This window comes from Eublepharis macularius, chromosome 16 (genome assembly GCF_028583425.1).
Source record: "Eublepharis macularius isolate TG4126 chromosome 16, MPM_Emac_v1.0, whole genome shotgun sequence".
Lineage (NCBI taxonomy): Eukaryota > Metazoa > Chordata > Lepidosauria > Squamata > Eublepharidae > Eublepharis > Eublepharis macularius.
In genome coordinates, this window is record NC_072805.1 from 20,748,593 (window position 1) to 20,773,565 (window position 24,973).

Sequence of the window (24,973 nt, forward strand, 5' to 3'; positions counted from 1 at the left end):
TGTTTCAAGCCTTCCTCCACTCTAAGGATTCTTCCTCCAACTTCTCTACCACTGGAAGAAGAGACATTTAAGTTGGTGGGATGGCCATTTAACAGGCTACCAGAAGGCTTCTGGGAGGAGGATTGAATCCACCCCACTTAGTGGAAATAGTACGTTATGGTTTCCAAAAAGGCCTGTAAAGAATTATTTAAAGGGCATGCTTCAATAGGATACTGATTTTTAGCATCTTTCTTCTTTTTATGGTGTATAAAGTTATGGCAGAATAGTGAATTTATAGATTAGAGACCACTGGAGAAGATTGTGCAGTCAAAATGCGTTTTGTCCATTACCGTTTCTTATGCGAATGCTTTATTATTCATGAACGTACTGTATTTGGACTACATATGTTTTTAAAGATAGACTTGATTTCTTCCTCAACCTTTCTGGGCTTACAGTAAAAGGAGACATTCCGGGTCAAATTTCACAAGAAGTTGTACCACCGCTTTAGGAAGCATTTGTGATCCAATGCTTTAAAAATAAGTTTCTCTCTTAACAGCTGCATTAGAACAAAATCTCTAATTCTTCGGGATGGTGACTTTGCAACCAACCTTCCCTCCTCGTTGCTGGAGATTTATATCCTCTTGTTATTCAGAGTTGGGGAGGTAGAGAAAGAGAAGAGAAGTGGTCAAGGGCTAAATAAATAGCAAGTGGGTCATAAGCAGCCAGGAGTCAACTGTCACTTGTGTTATCGCCCGTGCAGCTAATGCATCAGGATCCATGGCTGGGAAAACCAGGAAGCACTCATAACCTTGACTTGTGACAAGCTTTTTGCTCAGGGTGTTAGAAAGCACCAGAGGGGCTGCAGCAGTAACAAATCCAAACAAGTTACGATCAGATGATGTTTAAGCAGAATCACAACCTTGGGAGTTGCACAACTGTTCTCAGGGTGGGGAGGGGGAACAATGATGGAGGACTTGGCTGGGCGGCAACAGTGGCAAACGTAGGCAGTGCTTTATTATTCAACAGACTGGGCTGAAAAAATGTAGTCATCAAAAACGTCATTCCTCAGTTGTAGTCTCTGAACTGGTTTAATCCAGACTGGACTGATTTTGGCTGTTTCCACACGTCTTTAAAGGGACGGCCCACTCACCGAACGTTAGTGGCTTTTCCCCTTCAGACATCTCCGTTTTCAAAATGGTTGCAGGCTATTTGGCTTCTGTTTTTCAGCACCTTTCTGTGGTGGCCCCAGAAAAGGTGCCCCTCAAAACTGAAGCCAAACAGCCTGCAACCGTTTTGAAAACGCAGACGCCTGGAGTTAAGGGGGAAAGCCGCCAATGTTCGGTGAGTGGGCCGTCCCTTTAAGGACGTGTGGAAACAGCCTCTGATGAATGGGTAGACCAGTCCCAAGATTAAAATGCACAGGCCTGCATGCAATTCTGCCATCTCAGGGCTCAGCCTGTTCTCTTAACAAATGCCAGTCAGCTAAATGGCCTCCTGGGGAAGCCAACATGCATCTCTGGGAGCATGCAGGTTCCCCCAAATAGCACCCCTCCCTAGATGGTTTCCAGTTGGGAAAATAGGCAAGGAGGGAAAGGCTGAAGCTCTTTCTCCAGTGTCCTGATACAATTCAAGCACTGTGCACATGGGAATGAAGGAGAACCCGCAAATTACATCTGATTGTGGTAAGCCTGACACAGTGAACTTGTGTGCTCCTTAATGTACTGCATCCACTACACATCACAAAGTCACTGTGTTTGCTGGGAACGATACAAGGGTTTTGTACCACATGTATCTTTGGAATTTTGTGCTCCCAGATGTACGCTGGTTCTTTTCTGTTTGCAACTACAGCACGCAGGGAGAAGCCACCTTTGCTTCCCTTCCATGTTGTTTTTGCCTCTACGATCTGCCCCACAGAGCCATTATTGATTCCATAGTGAAACTAATGGGTAGCCACATAAATCATGTGATTTTTTACAATGGATCCAAAAGTGGTTCCATGGGGCAGTCTGAGGACACAAAAACAGCATCGTGGGTAGGGGTGGGTGGGTACAGCTGCTTCTCCTAGATGTTGGGGCTACAAACAAAAAAAAGCCAGCATGCATCTGGGAGTTCCTGTGTTATTCCCCAAGAAACACAAGGACTTTGTAATGTGAAGATGGAACCTGAATTGGTCTTCATCAGGAACTTAGTTGTATTATTGTTTATGGCAATCTATAGGGATACATGCGGATTAAATCCACTGATTTGAAGCTGGAATGATGGTAGGGGAGGAACGTCAGTCAATTGTTTCCTGGAATGACACATTGACATCATTAGTAATTACCTGAGGGCATGTAATCCTGACACAGCAACACTAATGTGTTTCTATCCCGCTGTGATGAAGATAATGATGCCAGAAATACCTTTGGGCTTCTCAGGAGCTCAGTTTTTCATTGTGCCAGAGAGACCGACGCAAATGCCATCTCTTGTACGAAAGCAATGTTGGTCATGCAATTTAACAAGAGAAGACTGATTTGGGAAGCTAAGCAATGCAGACACTGAATAAGAATATTGAGAGTTAAAGACCAAGTTACGTGCCTATCATGATTCCACATGTGTTTGTGTGTGTGTTGGTGTTTTGCCAAATTGTCATGGGTCACAAGCCAGCTTCCTGAGAATGTTACTGTCTCTGTGTTTTTAAAAAGTTTCTCGCTCGGGATAAGAATGTTCTTTTCTTTTCTTTTTAATGTAGAATGCACAGTGTTGGTGAAAGATAACATTAAATGACTAGAATAGGAGCAGTTAAAGACCAAACGATGATAAAGACACTAAAGTGCCACTGTGTACAAATTCAATAAAGGTTCATATTTTCATGGTACCAGCGTTTTGATAAAATAGGAGGCTAAAGTCCATTAAATTGTTGTTGAACTGGGGGTTCTTATCACTGAATATATTTGTAGAATTCTTGTTCCTTTTATGGCACTTTATGAGAACTCCTATTGGATGAAGAAACTCGAAATGAGAAAAAACATCCGGAAAAAATGTCTATGTTTTAAGATTCAGTGCACAACTTTGGAAATCTGTTGTTTATATGAATGGATTAATCATATGTACTGTTGCGGTGATTTAATCTGCATGGTGAATATTTTGTAAAATAATTATTATAAGACTCCATTGATATACACATGAAAATATGAACCTTTATTGAATTTGTATACAGTGGCACTTTAATGTCTTTATTATCATTTGGTGAAAGATAACCTGGCAGATTTGATGTGGGTAAAGCACAAGGGTCAGATAGTCAGCTCTGCTCTGTATCTGTAGATTTCTTTTGTAATGCAGACAACGGTGGGGCTGTGTGTGTGTGTGTGTAAAGTGCTGTCAATTTGCCAAGGTCTGAAAAGATCGGGCTTACCTGGGCCTGTGGTTACTCAGTGTTTAAAAAAACAAGTAAAATGCTAAGCCAGGGTACTCTTCATTCTGGCCCTTGCAGTCTGTATATATTATGCAAGTCAAGCATCAATCCCTATTAGGTTTTTTTTGCATAATTTATTCTGCTTCTATGAATGGGGGCAAGCAACTCCACTGGGCAGTGAAGCTCTTTTCTCCCCAACTGGCTTCTTTCATCCCTATGTCTCTCTACCTTGCAAATAACTGCCCAGTGTCTGCCAAATTAAAATTATTACTCCCTAAAGGGTGCAAGATCTTACTCTTTATTCTATGTGTGGAACTACCAGTGACAAAAGGCACAGACTGGACACTTGTCAGCTTCCCTCAAGTTTTGGCGGGAAATGTAGGCAGCTTGGTGGAATGTTGGACAAGTGACAGTTGAAAAGTCCATTGGACTGCAGTCAGAGAGTGAAGCTTCAAGACTAGGATGCCTACATTTCTCATCAAAACTTGAGGGAAGCTGACAAGTGTCCAATCTGTGCCTTTTGTCACTTGTAGTTCTGCACTATGATGACTGTCATCAAGTTATACAAGAAGGTAAGCCCACCGAGACCAGACCAAAAGCCCCACTAGTTCTACCTGGGTTGCCGCCACACACCATTGGCTATTGCACTATTGCAGCCACTATTGCAGTCGTTTGCAACTGGTTTTTCCGGTGTGGGCAAGAGAATCCAGGAAATGAAGGATTGCTTTAGTAAAACAAAAGACTACAGAGACTGTCTGAGAACTTTTCCCAGCCCTACTGTTTCACCTGGGGGAGGGGGAATGTAACCCCTTCCCTGTTTTCTTTTTCCATCTGCTGGATCATTGCTGTCCCTTATTTTAAAATGTTTTAATTGGGCTGGGTAGTATGGGTTGCCACTTTTACTGCTGAACTGTATCTTTTCTATGGTTTTAAATGGAAATTTTGATGTAGATTTAAATTTTCTTGTCATCTGTTCTGAGCCTGCTTGAGGGGAGAGCAGGTTATAAGTTGAACAACAACAACAACAACAACAACAACAACAACTAACAACAACAACTAACAACAACAACAACAACAACATTGCAAATGCCCTGAATCAGGGTCTCGGGCATGCCAAGCCCTACCAAAGCTGCAGATGCTGCAAGATACTCACTATTGAGCAGAGTCATTGAGTTGATATTCTCGGGACCGGTTGAAGCATTCTTGAATGCCGGAGTCTGCCCAAAGTCTCATCATCGCTGAAAGCAGTTCTGGAGAGAAGGGCTCTGTGTCCTCCATCCGACTGACGACATCGCAGACCATCTTTGCATCAGCCTAGAGCGAGAGAAATAGCGGCAGGTCAGGTTGGGGCATTCCTGGAAGCTTCAGGGCCAAAGTTCTCCTGGAACCTGGTATGTATGGAGAGGATGAAGACAGGCCTTTGCAACACTTTATGTGACAATTTGGCAAAGCAGCAGCCTTCTGTGAGTGGCTAAACCAGGCCGAATGATGCAAGATTACGCCACGGAATTTATTTTGCTTGCATGCTTCAAGCTACTTTTAGTGTTTATTTCTTAACAGGCAGATTGTGGACTGCAACAAACCGGCTGATACTCTCTAGAGGGCTCGGTGGATCACTTCCCTCTTCTTCTCCGATCACAATCAGTCTCACACTTCTCTTAGATCTCAGTCTATGTTTCCTGAAGAAACTGTGCTGCTATGTTTATTTTATTTACCCCCTTCCTAAAAGAGAAGGAACCATTATTTGATTCTCTGATGAGCACTAAAAGGCAGATCTAAATTACAGCTGGCTTGTAACATTTCGAAGGGAGGCCTTCCATCACTTCTTCGTCCCAGTTGTGGTTGCGCAACCTGAACGATGCTTTGGGCCAGCCTCCAGCTTCCACATCGCAGCCCAACACTATCAGAAATTGCAGCACAAAAGGTTTTTCCATTAAGGTCACCCCCTACACACACTTTTTGCCAGCCTGGAAAATTAAAGCATTCTGGGGAACTTAAAAGCTTGCTCACTTACTTTGTGACATTTTAGCAGGTCCTCATAAGCTTTATTACACTACTAACATTGGTCACTCGGCTTGGAATCTGGTGTTGAATGGCTTTAGCACTGCTGGTTTGTAGAATCTTGAGTAAGATTCTGAGAAACAGCTGAGCGAACTGGGCTCTTATTATTGTGAGCAGAAGACTGGAAAGACTGGCTCTAGAAGGGACTGTGTGGTATGCATTGTAATGCATCATTTCTTTCTCTCTTTTTTTTGTTGGCAAGTCACAGCCGACTTCAGGTAACCCTTCAAGGGGTTTTCAAGACAAGGTGCGAACAGAGGTGGTTTGCCGTTGCCTGCCTCTTCCTTCCTTGGTGGTCTCCCATCCACATACTAACCAGAGCTCTGTAAAGGCACCGAATCCATCTACTTGGAAGCACAATATGATTTTGTGAGTCTGGGAAAGAAAGTATAGTACGATCCTCTAATATGGTATATGGTCCTCGATGCCAGTTAGCAGCACACTTTCTTGTATTATGCAGATTTATCAATATATGCCTATTTTACATTTTTGTACTTTTAGCACCCACACCCAGATACAGTATTTTTTTAATAAGATTTTTATTGGATGGGTTAACATATACAAATCATAATATTTAATATCAATCTCCATCGCATTATATTATTCCCACCCATTCCCCCCCCACTTTTTCATTGACTTCCAACAGTTTTCCATTCCCTTCATATCCATTACATCACATTACATCTCTATCTCCTAAAATAATAATTTCTATAATATTAATTTCTACATTATACTGTATAATATATAGCATAACATATCCATCTTTACCTACATTCCATAGCTATCTCCTAGCTTAGCAAATTACCCTTTATCATATAAACTTCTAATTTATATATTATGTATTATATATAATATAGCATATACTATAATATACCACTATCTGCAACATTTAACCCAGCTTTCTATTATTATTAAATTCTAACTTATAATATGTAATATAATACCTTATTTTAACCTCTAAATTAAGTAAAATAAAGACCTATCTTCCCCTCAACAATTATCCAAAGACCACATCTTCCCTTTCCCAGATACAGTATTTTATAGTGATTTCTTTGTGCGCCTTTTCCTAGTTTTGATGTTAATATCCCATTCTCTTTTTTTACACGACGAGTTTGCAATATCATTAAAAGGAGGTAGTTGGGATTTGGTAGCCACGGGATCTGCGCAAGATAAAAAGCACCATGCTAGGAGATTAGGGGCAGGCATGACGACCGCACATATTGGGAGGATCTACGGGTACTTTTCAGCTAGGATAACCAAACTCCAGCTGGGGGCTGTGTACCTCTGGGACTACAACTCACCTCCAGGCCACAAAGATCTGTTCCCCTGGCTGCTTTGGCATAATAGCCCACTGAGGTCGCTCCCTAATCCACATCTACCCCAGGCTGCACCCCCTCCCCAAATCTCCAGGAATTTCTCAACTCAGAGTCGGTAACTCTATTGCTTCCTGCCATACGTCTGAAAAGGGTAACGTTTTCTGTGCTATTTTAGCAAATACTCTTAACCCCCTGTATGACAGCTTGCATATACATACTGCAGCATTTCTCCTCTCTCTCATCTTCTTCTTTCCTTTGCTTATAGCAACACTGCAATCCCTCCCTCCCTCCACGTTGCCTGGCAAGAGCTAGTGCTGTGCTGATGAGAAACACAAGAGTTGGAAGGGGCAGGACACTGTCTGCTCACAGAGGGCTGAATTCATATACCTCCCGGGCTATGCAGGGGCAGTCACATATAATTTATTGCGGCATTACTGTAATTGAGGGAAACAACACATGGAAGAAACCCAATAAAATTGATCACACAGATGCTGCAGAATAGCTCTGTGGTTGGTGGCCGGCGACCGAAAGCCCACAGCCTGGATCCTGCCTGTGGAGGTTTTCACCACGGAAAGATTTGCTTGTGGTCAGTCACCACGAACAGCTGTGCGGGCCAAAGTAAAGGCTTGGAGATCTGGGTGGGCTGCTGATCAATCTGAAAATGCTCCAATTCCTCAGACCTCCATAGATCAAAAGCCACAAGAGCTCTATATGATAAGGGGTTTTCTTGTTTTTTCATCTAACTTTATAACGATTTTTTTCTTTGGGCTGCCTAGAGACCGCTGGCCATGAGTCAGCTCATGAACTTTTAAATTCAGTAACAAATTCATGCAGGACAATATTAATCCTTTTGAAATTAGTTTGTTGGTTGTCTCCCCACCTCCCCATGAAGGGCTCCTTATTTTAGGCATTGTTAACACACAAAAAGAAACAAAACCACCCTTGTTGCTGTAGAAAAGAACAAGAGCACCTATAAGACTAACAAAATTTGTGGCAGGGTAGGAGCTTTCGTGAGTCACAGCTCACTTCTTCAGATACCTGTGAGCTGTGACTCTCAAAAGCTCTAACTTACCACAAATTTTGTTAGTCTTCTAGGTGCTACTGGACTCTTGCTCTTTTCTACTGCTACAGACTAACGCAGCTATCCATCTTGATCTACACCCTTGTTGCTGTTTCACTTAATTGTATGTCTGGCTTATTTGATTTTTTGAGTTTATTTTATGCATTTTTAAACATTTATTCGTGCATGTGTGTTGGTGTGTAGGGGGGAGAATCCATCTTGATTCCTGCAGCCCAGCCACCCTAAAACAAATCACAGGGTAAGTTTCATGGGGGTGCGGGTTGCCCCCTGCTCTGAAATACAATTCCAGACAGATGACTGTAAGATCCAGTGGTGGTACTGGGTAGAAGCATTCTACTTTTCATCTTTCTTTTGTGAAGACTCAGTTCACAGCCAGTAGTTCTGGCGACAACAGTCTTCTTTTAAGACAAATAGCTATCCCCCCTTTAATGTGTTATCCAGGATGACGTGTATGTAGAAAGCTAGCATAGCTCCTCTTAGAGTGCCACCTGCTCGTAACAGCCCATTGTAGGAGTACCCAGAGGTCTTTGTCTGGGATCTGGGCACATGAGCTTCCTGGTACATGGCTATTCCCAGGGCTTTTTTTCTGGGAAAAGAGGTGGTGGAACTCAGTGGGTTGCCCTCGGAGAAAATGGTCACATGGCTGGTGGCCCTGCCCCCTGATCTCCAGACAGAGGGGAGTGTAGATTGCCCTCCGCGCCACATGGCACAGAGGGCAATCTCAACTCCCCTCTGCCTGGAGATCAGGGGGCGGGGCCACCAGCCATGTGACCATTTTCAAGCGGTTCCGGAACTCCGTTCCACCACTTTCCAGCTGGAAAAAAGCCTTGGCTGTTCCTAACACAGCTGCTTCAACCACTGTACTTTAAAACCTTAACTGGCTCAGAAGGATTTAAAAAAAAACCATATTGGTCCATGCAAATCTCCCCAAAGAAGAACAAAATCCATGTAATACCTTTTTTTGGGGGACCAACTAAATTGGCACAAAACATTGTGCAAGCTTTTGAGTCCACCAGGACTCTTTGGCAGGCCAGATGTTACAAGCTTTAAAGAGACGGAAGGGTGGAAAGCAGGCCATGGTGTAAAGGTCTGATATTGCTGGCTTCCTCAGCAGGCTAATTTACAAGAGGCAAAGATAAGGCATCTTGCAGCCAAGGATTTAGCAAGACAGTTTGTTCGGAGGAAATTCAAGAGCGGTGACAAGGTTTATGATGAGCCCTCACCTTGGAGGTTTTTAGGAGGTGGTGCAAAGCCTGTCTGTTTGCCAGGGCTTTTGAGAAGGTTTGAGTGGCAGGAATCTTTTAAGGTGGGGAGGGAAGGATTTGAGCGTTGTTACTGTATTTTGATTTTAATTGTAAAAGTTTCTAATCTATTATTGTAAGCCACCTTGAACCATAAGAAGGTGGGGTAACAGGGCTTTTTTCTGGGAAAAGAGGTGGTGGAACTCAGTGGGTTGTCAGCACAGGGAGCAACTCTTGGCAGGAGGTGGTGCCCCTGGTACCATATGTGCGTGTGCAAAGTGCACGCATGCTCCCAGAGCCAATGACATCACTTTGGGTCAGCCAGAACAAGGGGGGAGTTTTTAAAAGTTTAAATCGCCCTCGGTGAAAATGGTCACATGGCTGGTGGCCCCGCCCCCTGATCTCCAGACAGAGGGGAGTTTAGATAGCCCTCCGCACTGCTCCAGCGCTCTAAACTCCCCTCTGTCTGGAGATCGGGGGCGGGGCCACCAGCCATGTGACCATTTTCAAGAGGTTCCAGAACTCTGTTCCACTGTGTTCCAGCTGAAAAGAAGCCCTGGGTAAAAATGTTTCAATAAATAAATGAACAGCCCGGAAGTCCAAATAAGTGAAACTTACATTTTACATTTTCTAAAACCAAAAAAAACCCATCTCGCTTTAATAGTTCTAGGGATGGAGGCACCACCACACGTCATGCGTGTAATCCACCTCAAATAACGTATGATGCAAACCTCTGACTATGCAATGCTGTTCCCCCCAAACAACCATTTGGTATGTAGCATTATTGCTGTGCTGCTTCAGTATTACTACGAGAGCTGTTAAATACCATCGCTTCTCCCCTTGGGAGCACAATGCCTTCCAGTACCGTCATCTCATTCCTTTAGCTTCCTGTCGCTTGCATCTGATTCAAACATACATGGGCGATGATGGATTTCTCTGCCCTTGAGGACGAGCAGCCGAAAACTGGCCTCATTTGAAAGAATTGTACTCAGGTATTGGGAGGCCAGATGGAAGAAGTTCCACCTGCCATGTTATCTCTGGGACGGCTCGCTCATACATGCAAATGATCATCCAGTGATGATAAATGGGCAGGAGTGAAGGCAGCTTTGTACAGCCTTGTCTCATCAGATCTCGAAAGCTAACCAGGGCCGTTTCCAGACGGCTTACCGGCCCCCGGAACGTCGCACCACGTTGCGGGGAAAATGCAAAATATCGTGTTTTCTCGCGCAAGTTTTGCGCGACGTCATGTGACGTCGCGTAAAACTCATGCGAGAAAACACGATATTTTGCGTTTTCCCAGCAACATGGCACGACGTTCCGGGGGGCCGGTAAGCCGTCTGGTAACGGCCCAGGGCAGTACTTGGATGGGTAACCACTGTGCTGTCACATCAGCATAAGAGCTTGTGCTTTTAAAGGAGAAGCCGATGGGAAATGTAGTATCCTCCTAACCCCTTTGGGGCAACTTCCCCTAAAGAGAGCCTGCTTTAGTGTGATTTTATGATCTTTTTCCTGTCTTTGTTTGTAACCTCTCCTATGGGAGGATGGGGAATCCTCCGCTTTTATCGCAATCTCCAAATGAACCTCTGCTATGAATAAAAGGAAGAACTCGGCTCATGGCTCAATGTGAGTTATCTTTGGGTCAATGGGAATGAGATGCCCTGGGTCAGGCGGAGGTGGAGAGGCGCGTAGCCTGGAAATCAGGAAAACCACCAAGGAAGACTCTGCAGAGTAAGGCAATGGCAAACCACCTCTGCTTCACACTTGCCTTGAAAGCTCCTTTCTGGGGGCACCATAAGTCAGTTGTCACGTGATGGCACATACACACGTATAAAGGGGCACATGTGAACCAGAAGCTTACAGGTATAAGGTGATAAAAGGCAGCATGGTTTAGTGGATGGACTGTCTGGATTTAAATTATTTTAAAATAATTTAAATTATTTTTATTTTAAATTATTTTTATTTAGGTTTAAGTTGTTGTTATTGTTGTTATTGTTATTATTATTAATAGTCTGCCTTTCTCACTGAGATTCAAGGTGGATTACATACTGGAAGTGAATACAATATAATCAATAGCCAGGACATTCACAGAGCAAAACTACAATAAGATCGATCAGCAGTTAGGGCATGCAATGAAAACAGGCATGATAGGGTATGGTAGGAGCACATTTGAAAGCAAGCATAAAGCTGAACACATTGATGATTTTTTTCTGAATTAAAGCATAAGTAATTAACAGGACATCTTTAGCAACGTCGAACTACCCAGTAGGAGTGTACTTACATCAGCAGACAGTACTTAATAGCCTAGTTTATAGTTGCTGGTCCTTACCAATGCATCTCTCTGAGTTACTTCTTACGACACAGCCCTATAATCTGAGAAGAAAACCCTCCTGAACCATTCAGTCTCACACCGTTTGTGGAAAGCCAGGAGAGTGGGAGCTTTCCTGACCTCCTCAGCTGCTGTGGCGGATCATAGGGTGAGAGGCAGTTTCACAGATACGAGGGGCCTGAGGGAGGGGCTGTCACTCAATGGATGAGCATCTGCTCTGCATGGAGAAGGTCCCACGTCCTATTCCCAGCATCTTCAGTTAAAAAGGACCAGGCAATAGATGATGCGAAAGACCTCGACTGGAGACCTTGTAGAGCGGCTGCCAGGGTGAGTAGACAATACTGACCTTGAAGGACTAAGGCTCTGATTCAGTATGTGTGTTCGACCTCTACTCTGCCACGGAAGCTCTTTAGATGATTGAAACTTAAACTAGAAGAGATGAATTACACGAGGACGCTCACGTGAAGGGAGTCATAACGTTAGCAGGGAAGCTGAGTTTTAAAAGAGATCGGCTTTGTCAATTTCCCCTCTCTACAGAGCCAGCAAAGATCACTCCTCAGGGGGTTTGTTTGTTTTCTCTTGGCCTCCTAGGAAGTGAAACTGACAGAGCCTTTGGGAGGCAAAGTGGAAATTAACAAACCCTCTGAGCAGCTGATCTCCCTGGCTCTGTAGAGAGGGGAAATTGACAAAGCTTTCCAATCTCTTTTAAAACTCAGCTTCCTGGCTAACATTAGGACTCCCTTCACGTGCTCTTCCTCGTGTAATCCGTCTCTTGTAGCTTAGCTCTGACCCAGTCACTGACCTTCGGCCAGTCACACTGTTTCTAAGCCTAACATACCTTAGAGGCAAAATCAAAAAGAGTCCAGTAGCACCTTTAAGACTAACCAATTTTATTTTATTGTAGCATAAGCTTTCGAGAATCAAGTTCTCTTCATCAGATGCCTGATCCGGCATCTGATGAAGAGAACTTGATTCTCGAAAGCTTATGCTACAATAAAATAAAATTGGTTAGTCTTAAAGGTGCTACTGGACTCTTTTTGATTTTGCTACTACAGACTAACACGGCTAACTCCTCTGGATCTATACCTTAGAGGGTTATTGTGTAGATTTAAAAAAAAATGGAGGGGGGAGAAAGACAAGGAAGTGAGTGATAAACATTTTCCAAATAAATATATATATATAAATACATGCATGTAAACCCTTAATGAAGACCATTATCAGAAATAATTGATACCATGCCCCAAGTCCAGCATAATAATAATTAGGGGTGCTTAAACATCCACTGGTTTGGCTCATGTCCTGTTTGCCAACTGTGAACAGAGACCTACTTTTTCAACAATTGGTTAGATAGTTCATCGATCGGTTTGTAGGCATTCTACAGGTTGTTTCACAGCATAATTGGCTTGTTCTCACACAGCCTGACTGAGGCCTACTGTCTCCCCATCCTCGCTACATAACTGCTCTGCTCAACAGATAATTATTTAAATAGATAATCAGATCACTCACAAATCATATCAATCAGTCATCAACAAATGCTGTGTTTCAATAAAATCCTACCCTTCGGTGTACACAGGGGTCATTTCGTAGAAAGAAGAGCTGGAGGAACTCATTAGCATAGCTCATTAGCATATGCCACGCCCCTTGCCATCACCGGAAGTGTGTCATTGGCATAACTGATTTGCATATGCCACATCCCCTGACATCACCTATCCTGGCTGTTTTGGACCCAATCCTGGCCATTCAGGGCCAAAATTGGGCCCAAAATGGCAAAAAGGGGCTGCAAATGGCTGAAAAGGGGCCCAAAATGGTCAGGATCGGGACGCTGCTGAGTGGGAGAGTCATCCACCACCCCTCAGAAGCCCGATCTGGGCTGTTTCGGCCCCAATCCAGGCTGAAACGGGCCCAAAATGGCCAAGAGTCAGGTGGGCGGGGCCACCTGACACGTGACCTCTTTGGGGAACTGCCGGAACTGCATTCCTGTGCGTTCCCCCTCAAAATGAGCCCTGGGTGTACATCTAAGTAGCCCTTAGTGATGCTAATGGCTGTTGATCAGTTTGAATTGGCAGAGCCCTTACGCATGTGCAGTTTTGAGAAATGCTTCGATGGGTGTTTGTGGCCGCATGAACTGATCAGAGTGATGGGATCTCATCTGATCACCAGTTCTGAACGTGGTAAGTTCAAAAGTCAATTCACAGCATTCCTAATAATTAATATGTACGTAGTTTTTCCAAATATTGAAATTCCTTTAAATACCTTCTGCGGTTGTAATCCTTACAAGTCAGTTACATATAAAAGTGCCTTACAGTAGGTCAGACCCCTGATCCATCTAACCCCTTCTTGCCTACTCAAGGGAAAGGCCTTCCCAGCACCCACTAAGATCCCTTGCCCAGATTTACCAGGGATGGAAACGATGACACTTTATCCCACCCTTCTTCCAGGAAGCTCAGAGTGGGTTGTTTACATGGGGATTCCTTCATCCATTTTATACCCAGAATAAGCTTATGAGATAGCTAAGGCCAGGGCTTTTTTTCTGGGAAAAGAGGTGGCGGAACTCAGTGGGTTGCCCTTGGAGAAAATGGTCACATGGCTGGTGGCCCCACCACCTGATCTCCAGACAGAGGGGAGTTGAGATTGCCCTCCACGCAGCGCAGAGGGCAATCTCAACTCCCCTCTGTCTGGAGATCGGGGGCGGGGCCACCAGCCATGTGACCATTTTCAAGAGGTGCCGGAACTCTGTTCCACCGCGTTCCTACTGAAAAAAAGCCCTGGCTAAGGCCGCAAAACAGAAACTGGCAAAAGCTCACTCCAGGATCTTTGTACGGTAGGTTGATATTTTGTTTGTAAAGTACTGTTAAGTCACCACTGACTTATGGTGCCTGTGCTGGGGTTTTCAAGACAGGAGACGAGTGGGGTGCTTTGCCATTGCCTGCTTCTGCCTACCAACCTTGGTCTTCCTGGGGGGTCTCCCATCCAAGTACTAACCAGCACCAACCCTACGTAGTTTCCAAATTGGACTGGCCTGGGCCATCCAGGTCACGGCAGGTTGATATTAGTATCCCCATATTACAAATGGGAGGGAGTATGAGCCTGTGTCAGAGATTGCCTTGGCTAAGGACTTAGTTTTGTGTTATAAAGTTCTTGTTTTTGTTGGCGGACATCATGGAGACTTTTATATCAGATGTGTAAAGGGAGTGCTGTGCTCTTCAGGTGCACGCTGACCCTTTTCTTCTTGCCAGTGCAGTGCGTGGCACGAAGAGGACTTCAGCTCACCATCACACTTTGCATCCTCAAACTGTCTCATGGAGCCATCATGGGATGCTGTGAGTTGATGAAGGGTGCTCTGACTCTTGAAAGCTCATGCCCTGGGAATCTAGTTGGTCTTTAAGGTGCTACTGGACCCGAATCTTGCTCACATCGCCTATGTGGCTCATTTTCTGCAACAGAGTCAATGGGTGGGATGGAAGGGTGAAGCCATTTCTCCCTGCAGGCAGAAACAATTCAGCATGCAACTGGGAGCCACAAAGCACCTGTTGTATGTCTAATACAAAGCCCTTTTGTCTTCCACTCACAAAAATGATGACTTTGTAACACATAGTCATGCCGTTATGAAGGCTACCCAGGGCTTTTTTCCAGCTGGAAAGTGGTGGAACGGAGTTCCGGAACCTTTTGAAAATGGTCACTTGATGACTGGTGGCCCCGCCCCCTGATCTCCAGACAGAGGGGAGTTGTTGTGGATTTTCCAGGCTGTATAGCCGTGGTCTTGGCATTGTAGTTCCTGATGTTTCGCCAGCAGCTGTGACTGGCATCTTCAGAGGTGTAGCACCAGAATACAGAGATCTCTCAGTGTGACGGTGGAGCGGCGCGGAGGGCAATCTAAACTCCCCTCTGTCTGGAGATCAGGGGGCGGGGCCACCAGCCATGTGATCATTTTCGCCGAGGGCATTTAAACTTTTAAAATCTTCCCCCTTGTTCCAGCTGACCCAAAGTGATGTCATTGGCCCTGGGAGCTTGCGTGTACTTTGCATGTGCACATGTGATACCAGGGGCACCACCTCCCGCCAAGAGTTGCCCCCTTTGCTGGCAACCCACTGAGTCCCACCACCTCTTTTCCCAGAAAAAAATCCCTGAGGCTACCTATTGCGTTCGTAGAAGAAGCAGAATTGGAACCAGGGGCTTTCTGACGAATAGCTTAGCCATGCTTTCTTCATGCTAGTTGCAAGAAGTCTTGGTCTTGTTCTACTCCCCTCATTAGCTACTCAGGCCCCAAACTGGCTGCCATTTGTTTTGCCATCTTTATAAGGCACTCCATTCTGTCTGTCTCTCTCTTCTTGCAGAATATTCTCTTTCTGGAGCTTTCTTTGGCCAGATGGAAACATGCTCAGTAAGCAGTGCTGTACCTCCAAAGTAATGAAAGCAATCTTTTTTATTTCCTGGCTGCCTGCCACCCGCAATCACATCGCCAAACCCGAGAACCACCACGGCTGGCTCTCCCAGTAGGCAGATAAAGCAAGCGCTCAGGACTGTATTTCTGCCACAGCAGCAGCAAAGAGGGGAGGGAGCGTTCTCTTTCTGACGTCACTTCATTCGACAAGATTTTCCTGCTCGGCAACTGAAGAACGAAGAAAGGACAAACATTCTGAATCGATGCTGGAAGGAGGCTGGAGCGGGGGACAGAAAACAGGCAATGAGAGAAAGCAGGGGACGGTTTCTAATGGGCAGAAAGGGGTAGGCACAGCCAGCTTTTAGGGCTTCTGGAACCAGGAGATATTGAAAGATGTAGGGCAGAATGGGTAAACCTAGAAACCTTGGGTTGTAGGAAAGGGGGTGCAGAGCAGAGTGAGCTGGGTATGTAGCATGACAACTGACCACAAAATCACGTGGCCCTGGATTCACAGGCATAGAAACTCGTGAGCCTAAAGAATACCATACCTAACGCCACCACTGTGTGTAGTAAGGTAAAGATAGTCCCCTGTGCAAGCACCGAGTCATTACTGACCCATGGGGGGGACGTCGCATCACGGCGTTTTCTTGGCAGACTTTTTACGCGGTGGTTTGCCATTGCCTTCCCCAGTCATTTACACTTTACCCCCAGGAAACTGGGTACTCATTTTACCGACCTCGGAAGGATGAAAAGCTGAGCCAACCTTAAGCCGGCTACCTGAACCTGGCTTCCGCCAGGATCGAACTCATGTTGTGAGCAGAGCTTGTGCACAATGCTTAATACAGTACTGGTGCAGTACCATGGAGGCATTTTCTGTCAATGAGGGCACCCAAAACAGCCTCCTGTCAGACTTTGCCTCATGGAGGCATTTTCTGCAACCAGGGCTGCTGCTACCCAGCATGCTCTACTGCGAATGAGCATCCAGACACAAAAATCTGACTGGAGGCTTTCTCCGACACTATACCATCCTGAAGGAGTTTACGGTCTAAAATGTGACATAAAGAAGACAAAGTGTATGGATGTGGGGAGGACAGAGGCAAACAGTGGCAGAACTTATGTTCACCCCATTTATGAATACTGAGGCTTAGGCCTGGACTACACATACAAGTCAATAAGGCAGTTCTGAGGTAGTGGAATGCTGAGGTGCTAGAAAAGAGTGTAGAGGAAAAATTACCATTTCCCAAGTTTCCCTACATTCCTCATCTTTGGAATGTGGGAAACAAGCACAGCACGAGAAGGGCCAAACTGACACCCGTCCCCGCCCCCTTCAGGTGCTCTCTGTTTATATGCAGAGAGGGGTATGCCAAAACTGTCATAGTTCTGAGGAAGGAATTGCAGGAAGGAAAAGAAGTGCCAACACTCGTGTTGTGGGAGGCAATTCAGGGCAAAGGGGGCTATTGCCAAAATGCTCTTTTTTGGGGTTCCTTTCCTAAAAGAAAGAGAGGAATAATTAAAGGGCACGGGAGCCCTCCAGACAGTGAAGGGTAGTGGAGATGCAGGAACAAAAATCATGAGAAAAAGCCTTGCTGGATCAACTGTGTTGAAATGTTACAATGAATGCATGTAGAATTCATATGAAGTGTACCCTTGAGTTTTCTTTATACCTGTCTTATTAAATTCAATGCACACACAACTGAACACATCATTGAAACCTCCATGTTTATCCAGTTAATAATCTCTGGTTTCATTTCTAAAGTGAATGCACGTTGACTCTTTAATACAAACAGGCATACACATGTATGTGCAGGCTGTGCATGCATTTGCTGTAACATGTGAACAAGGCTATTGTCCGGAGCAGGCTCCTCCTGCCCCGGACTGGGCGCGCACGCCGGCCTCCCTGCCGCCCGCGGAGCTCCCCCCCCACCTGCGAAGCTCCCCTCCCCACCCACGGAACTCCCCTCCCCAATCCCGCGCACCCCACACACACCCCCAACACCCCTCGGGGACCCCCTACCTGCGGGGAGCATGGACGGGGCGCACGGCGAGCCGGGCCGAAACAAGGAAGCGCTCACCCGCGCCGCCGCCCCTGTCAGCAGAGCCGCACGGGCCGGCATGGATGGCCGCCGCACCGAGGGAAGCCGCTCCGACGAGGGGAAGGGCTGCGGCCCAGGAAACGCCGAGGCGGCCGCCCACACCGTCCGGGTCGGAGGCGCAGGAGTGGGCCTGGCCGGCAGCGGGGCGAGGGGGCGGGACGGAGAGCCAGCCACGCCATCCCCTGACTGGCTGGACGGCTCCTGAGAGGGCTCGCCGGTGTGAGCCACGGGCAGGGATTGGCGCAGGGCCAGCACCGGCGAGCCATCAACGGGGAAGAGGAGACAGCTGGCGGGACAAGGAAGAAGTGAGGAGGGAGGATGATGGACGGGCACGGTGACCAAAGGGAAGGGGGGGGAAACCGAGGGAGAGCAGAGGGTGGAGGTGGCACGCACAGGGATTGGTGACGGGTCCAGAGGTGGGGAGGAGAGCCGCTATAAAGGGGGAGGTCCCGATGACGCCGAGGAGGAGTAGCTGACTGAGAGGTGGCACAGAGAGAGGGAAGGAGAAGTTCTCGGAGACAGCTGGCTGGAGACAGAGGCTGCTGGAGCAGCCACGGTCCCAGCCCAGTCTGAGGCAGAGGGAACTCACCCCTCCCCCTGGAGGCAAAGGAAGGGACGGCGGAGCACGAGGAGGGCGCGGTTGGGGGCGGGGCGGGGCCTCACAAACTGGTGGAGAATGCAGGCAGGCCCCGGCGGACCCGTGAGGCACCCGCTTCCGCACCTACCCACCCCCGCAGGCTGGAGCAGCTCCCGTACCCTTATACGCCCGGCAGTGCTGCAGAAGCCGAGCGGAGAGACACACCCGGCCAGCCCTGCCATGGATCTCACCCAGTTCGGGCAGTGGCTCACAGAGCATCAGGGCCAGCTGCTGAAGGAGGTGGCCCAGCAGCAGCTGGATGCCCAGGCCGCTCTCGCCCGCCAGCAGCAAGACGCTCAGGCGGCCCTGATCCGGGGACTCCAACAGACCCTGGCCCAGGCAGGGGCCGGTGCCGGCGGGGGCGGGGGAGGCGCCAACCCCCGCCCGTCCTTTCACCTGGCCAAGTTAGGGCCAGAAGACGACGTAGATGCCTTTTTGGAGGCCTTTGAACGCACGGCGGAGGCGGCAGGCTGGCCGCAGGCCCAGTGGGCCTTCATCATTGGCCCTTACTTGACCGGAGAGGCCCAAGCCGCCCTGAAGGCCCTCCCCAAGGCCGAGAGTGCCGACTACGTCAAACTCAAAGAGGCGGTCCTCGACCGCTATGAGATAACGCCGGAAACCTACCGCCAGAGGTTTCGGGCCATCACCTTCCAAAAGTCAGACCGCCCCCGCACGCTGGTAACCGCCCTCCAAGATACGGCGTACCGATGGCTAAGGCCCACCACAGACGAGGGGCGGAGGATTGTGGACCAGGTGGTCCTCGAGCAGCTGCTGCAGGTGATTCCCGCCCGAGCCAGAAACTGGGTGGCCTACAATAAGCCCGGCACCCTGAAGGAGGCCACCACCCTCTGGGAAAACGTGATGGCCGTGGAGGCTCGAGACCCCCCGAAGGCAGAAGCTCGTCTGGGTGGCGAAGGGGGCCAAGGTCCCGGCGGGAAGGGTGGCCGGGCCCGGTCCGGGCCTCGCCCACCCACCCCGCTCAACGCCGGTCGGCCAGCCGCCGGGCCTCCCCAGGGACCTCGGTGGACTTTCCCTCCGCCCACCACCCCACCTACCAAGCCGGCCGGAGCGAGCCGGGACCCCAGCGATAAGGGGCCCTGCTTCACCTGTGGGCAGCGCGGACACTGGAAGAGGGAGTGCCCCCTTATGGAGTGCGACTTGGGTTGGGACACCGCCCTGCCAACCACCGCCCGGTCCTCCAGGCCGCCACCCATGCTGATCTTGGTGTCACTGGCCGGGAGGCGATTGACCGCCTTGCTTGATAGCGGGAGTTCGGTGTCTATGGTCAGGACCCATCTCCTGCCGCCCGACCTGCCCGTAGTCCGCCAAGCCACCATTGCCTGCGTGCATCACCACGTCGAGGAGTGCCCAGTGGTCCAGGTGCCCGTGACCTACCGTGGCCAAACCCTTGAGACGCACCTGGCTCGAGTGAACGCCCTGCCCTACCCCGTCCTCTTGGGGAGGGACGCCCCCCACTTCCGGCTAGCCATGCGGACCGCCCTTCCCCCGGAGCCAGTGGACGGCGATGAGACACTGGCCGGAGCGTCGGTGAGCGACCCATCGGAACCAGACGAGGGAGAGGGGGCAGAAGGGGCCTCGATGCAGCTACTCCAGGGATGGAATAGGGAGCCACGGTTTGCCACTGCCCAGACGGAAGACCCCTCGTTGGAGAGCTTGCGACGGGCGACCGCAGTAAGTAACGGGCGAGTCTTAGATCCCCGCCGAGCCAACCGGTGACCGCGGGTCATCCAGGAGGGGGGCCGTTGGTATCGCCTGGTGAAGGAGAGAGGCAGAGAGATCCGTCAACTCCTAGTCCCCACCGCCTTCCGACCGGAGGTCTTAAAGGCCGCCCACGACCACCCGTGGGCCGGGCACCAGGGAGCCCGGGGCACGACCGCCCGGATTGAGGCCCACTTCTTCTGGCCAGGCTTAGTTAAGGAGGCCAAGCGCTATTGCCAAGCCTGCCCCCTGTGCCAGCGGCTGGTCGGCCGCCGTCCCGCCAGGGCCCCCTTGGCTCCCCTGCCGGTCATCGAGGAACCCTTCTCCCGGGTGGCCATGGACTTCGTAGGACCTTTACCCCGCACCCCCCACGGGGCACGTTACCTCCTGGTCCTGATGGACTATGCCACACGGTACCCGGAGGCCGTCCCTCTCCGCGACATGAAGGCCCCAGGGGTAGCCCGGGCGCTGGTAAGGTTCTTTGCACAGGTGGGGCTACCCAGGGAACTGCTGTCAGATTGTGGGAAACCCTTCACGGCCCAGATCACCCGACACCTATGCCGAACGCTGCATGTCCGACAGATCTTCACTAGCATCTACCACCCCCAGACCGACGGCCTGGTGGAGAGGTTCAACCAGACCCTGAAGACCATGCTCCATAAGATGGCCCACGACCGGCCCAAGCAGTGGGACCTGTATGTTGACCCCCTACTGTTTGCAGTACGCGAGACACCCCAGGCCTCCACGGGATTTGCCCCCTTTGAGCTCCTGTATGGCCGGCGCCCCCGCGGGATACTGGGGCTGGTGGAGGAACAATGGGCCCCCCCGACCGCCTCGGAGGCCCGCCCGGTCCCCACATACGTGCAGGAGCTCCGAGCGCGCCTCGAGGCCTGTCGGGCCGAGGCCCGGCAGAGGCTCCAGGCGGCCCAACAATCCCAGAAGGCTTATTACGACCGGGGAACAGCGGCCCGAAGGTTCCAGGTCGGAGAAAAGGTCTTGGTCCACCACCGAGTCATGGGGCCGGGCCCGGGGGACCCCTGGCGAGGTCCCTATCGCATTACCAAGGTTCGGGGGCCTTGGTCCTACGAGGTCCAGTGCGGCGCGACGCCCCGGCAGCGGAAACGCCTCCATGTTAATGACTTGAAGGCCTGGCACGAAGCAGAGCCCCTTCAGTGCAACCTGTCCCCCGAACCTCTCGAGCTCCCAGCCGGGGAGCTGCCTTGGACCCCAGCCGGACCCCCGGATGAGGAACCGGTCCTTGACCCCGCGCTCACGGGGGACCAGCGGGCCCAAGTGCGGCAGGTGCTCCAGGAGAACCCGGGCCTTTTCTCTCGGCAGCCGGGGCAGACCACGGTGATCACCCATTCCATCTCCACCCCGCCAGGGCAGGTGGCCCGTGCGCCCTGGAGGCCACTACCTCTGAAGCGCTGGGAAATCGTGGCCCGGGAGGTAGACGACATGCTCCGCTTCGGGGTGATAGAGCCGTCCCGCAGCGCCTGGCGGAGTCCTATTGTGCTAGTGGGCAAGCCAGATGGCTCTGTCCGCTTCTGCGTGGACTACCGCCAGGTCAATGCGATCGCAAGTTTTGACGCCTACCCTATGCCGCGGGCCGACGTGCTGGTAGATCAGCTGGGAACCGCCCAGTACATATCTGCCCTGGACCTCACAAAGGGGTACTGGCAGATCCCCATGGTTCCAGAAGACCGGGAGAAGACAGCCTTCGCCACCCCACAGGGGTTATTCCAGTTCCGAGTCATGCCATTCGGACTCCATGGGGCCGCGGCGACCTTCCAGCGGCTCGTCGACCACGTGTTGGCCCATTGCCAGGGATTCGCCCGCGCCTATATTGACGACATCATCATATTCAGCCCCGATTGGTCGTCCCACCTCCGGCACCTGGACACGGTGTTGAAGGCGTTGGCGGCAGCAGGCTTGCGAGCCAACCCGAGCAAGAGCCGGATCGGGTTCCGGGAGCTCACCTACCTCGGGTACCAAGTGGGGCATGGGGTGCTCCGCCCAGTGCCCGACAAGGTGACCACGCTAGAACAAAGCCCGCGACCCCGGACCAAGCGCCAGATGAGGCGCTTCCTGGGGCTGGTTGGCTACTACAGCAAATTCATCCCCCATTTTGCCAGCCAAGCCAGCCCCCTTTCCGACTGCCTGCGGAAGGACCAGCCCTCCACAATCCAATGGCGACCCGAACGAGTACAAGCCTTCGAGGCTCTGCGCAAAGCCTTGTCCGCGGCCCCCGTCCTCAGGAACCCCGACTTCAACCGACCCTTCCTCGTCCAAACGGACGCATCGGACGTGGGGCTTGGAGCGGTCCTGTCCCAAGAAGTAGAGGGCCAAGAACATCCAGTGTTGTTCATCAGTAGGAAGCTGCAACCAGCCGAGGTCAAATACGCCACGGTGGAGAAGGAGGCCCTGGCGGTGAAGTGGGCCGTGGGGGCCCTCCAATTCTACCTCTCCAACAACCCCTTCACCCTGGTCACGGACCACGCCCCCCTGCTCTGGATGGCCCGCATGAAGGACCATAACCCACGGATCCTCAGATGGTATCTCTCTCTGCTCCCTTTCAGCTTCCAACTACGGCACCGGCCAGGGCGTCTCCATCTGAATGCGGATTACATGTCGCGGGTCCACGAGGAGACAGCGGACCAGGAGGCGCCCAACCCCAGGGAGGGGGTGTGTCCGGAGCAGGCTCCTCCTGCCCCGGACTGGGCGCGCACGCCGGCCTCCCTGCCGCCCGCGGAGCTCCCCCCCCACCTGCGAAGCTCCCCTCCCCACCCACGGAACTCCCCTCCCCAATCCCGCGCACCCCACACACACCCCCAACACCCCTCGGGGACCCCCTACCTGCGGGGAGCATGGACGGGGCGCACGGCGAGCCAGGCCGAAACAAGGAAGCGCTCACCCGCGCCGCCGCCCCTGTCAGCAGAGCCGCACGGGCCGGCATGGACGGCCGCCGCGCCGAGGGAAGCCGCTCCGACGAGGGGAAGGGCTGCGGCCCAGGAAACGCCGAGGCGGCCGCCCACACCGTCCGGGTCGGAGGCGCAGGAGTGGGCCTGGCCGGCAGCGGGGCAAGGGGGCGGGACGGAGAGCCAGCCACGCCATCCCCTGACTGGCTGGATGGCTCCTGGGAGGGCTCGCCGGTGTGAGCCACGGGCAGGGATTGGCGCAGGGCCAGCACCGGCGAGCCATCAACGGGGAAGAGGAGACAGCTGGCGGGACAAGGAAGAAGTGAGGAGGGAGGATGATGGACGGGCACGGTGACCAAAGGGAAGGGGGGGGAAACCGAGGGAGAGCAGAGGGTGGAGGTGGCACGCACAGGGATTGGTGACGGGTCCAGAGGTGGGGAGGAGAGCCGCTATAAAGGGGGAGGTCCCGATGACGCCGAGGAGGAGTAGCTGACTGAGAGGTGGCACAGAGAGAGGGAAGGAGAAGTTCTCGGAGACAGCTGGCTGGAGACAGAGGCTGCTGGAGCAGCCACGGTCCCAGCCCAGTCTGAGGCAGAGGGAACTCACCCCTCCCCCTGGAGGCAAAGGAAGGGACGGCGGAGCACGAGGAGGGCGCGGTTGGGGGCGGGGCGGGGCCTCACAGCTATGGAGCTGTAGCATAAGCTTTCGAGAGCCACAGCTCTCTTCGTCAGATGCAAGATGAAGAGAGCTGTAGTTCTCGAAAGCTTACATAAAGTTGGTTAGTCTTAAAGGTGCTACTGGACTCTTTACTATTTTGTTACTACAGATTAACATGGCTAACTCCTCTGGATTTAATCTTGAGGAGCCAGAGGCCATACCCAAGACCTTCTGTGTGCAAAGCAGAGGCTCTTCCATGGAACCTCTGCTTTGCACGAAGATTCCCTTTTCTGCATCAGACCACTGGTTTATAAAATTCAGTATCGTCTCCTCTTGCTCACAGCAGTTCTCCAAAGTCCCAAGCAAAGGTCTTTGATATAACTGAATCTTTTAACTTGACGAGCTGGGGATGGAACCTGGGACCTTCTGTGTGCTAAGCTGCTGCTTTGCCACTGAGCCACACTCATTCCTCAGTTCTATCTAGTCCAACTGTTTTATGCTTCTGGCTGTCCTACGTTCTGCCAAAATGCTCTTTTTTTGGGTTCCTCTTTATACTCTGTATGAAGCATTGGCTGTTTGCTGCTTTAATAAAATTCAAGAAATGCAGTGTGTCACATATCTGATTTATGACACTAGGCAGAAGGAGAGAAAGGAAGGGCATCAATGGAGGGTGATGATACAGCAGAAACCGGAGCTAAATTGGGAGACCGGGGAAGGCATCTCGAGTGACGACCAGATCCTCAGAATGGGGCAGCAGTTGAGCTAATGCATCACGACAGAGAAGGTAACTTGGAACTCACTGCATCAGCAGAAACTGCACCTCTCCTTTGCCAACAACCCCCTCCCCCCAACACACATACACACGTGGTGATTTGGGCTTTGCTTGCTGGGATACTCCTCGCACAGCAGAAAGGGGCCATTACTGCTTGAAGGAAATTTCTGCTGTAGGATTGGTTGCAACATGCAGAGGTCAAGCATGATAGGATGATGGGGTGTCTGGGGGGGTAGGGAATGGGTACACTGATTGGGGACCAGGCAGCAAACTGAGTGTTGCTGTAGCACTGTGGTTAAGTGGTTTGGCTGTGAATCAGCACTCTGCTGGTTCGAATCCCACTGCTGATGTGAGCTCAGGAGGTGGCCTTGGGTAAGCCACTTCTCTCAGCCTCAGTT

At 50.5% G+C, this 24,973-nt stretch overlaps 1 protein-coding gene across 1 annotated transcript in view; it reads right to left on the minus strand.

Moving 5' to 3' along the window:
* Nucleotides 1–24,973, minus strand: part of LOC129343925 (guanine nucleotide-binding protein G(o) subunit alpha) — a 221,155-nt gene that overhangs the window by 41,545 nt on the left and 154,637 nt on the right. Inside the window, exon 4 of the mRNA XM_055000328.1 lies at nt 4,527–4,687. Coding sequence (XP_054856303.1) covers nt 4,527–4,687 — 161 coding nt within the window. The remainder of the gene's footprint in view (nt 1–4,526; nt 4,688–24,973) is intronic.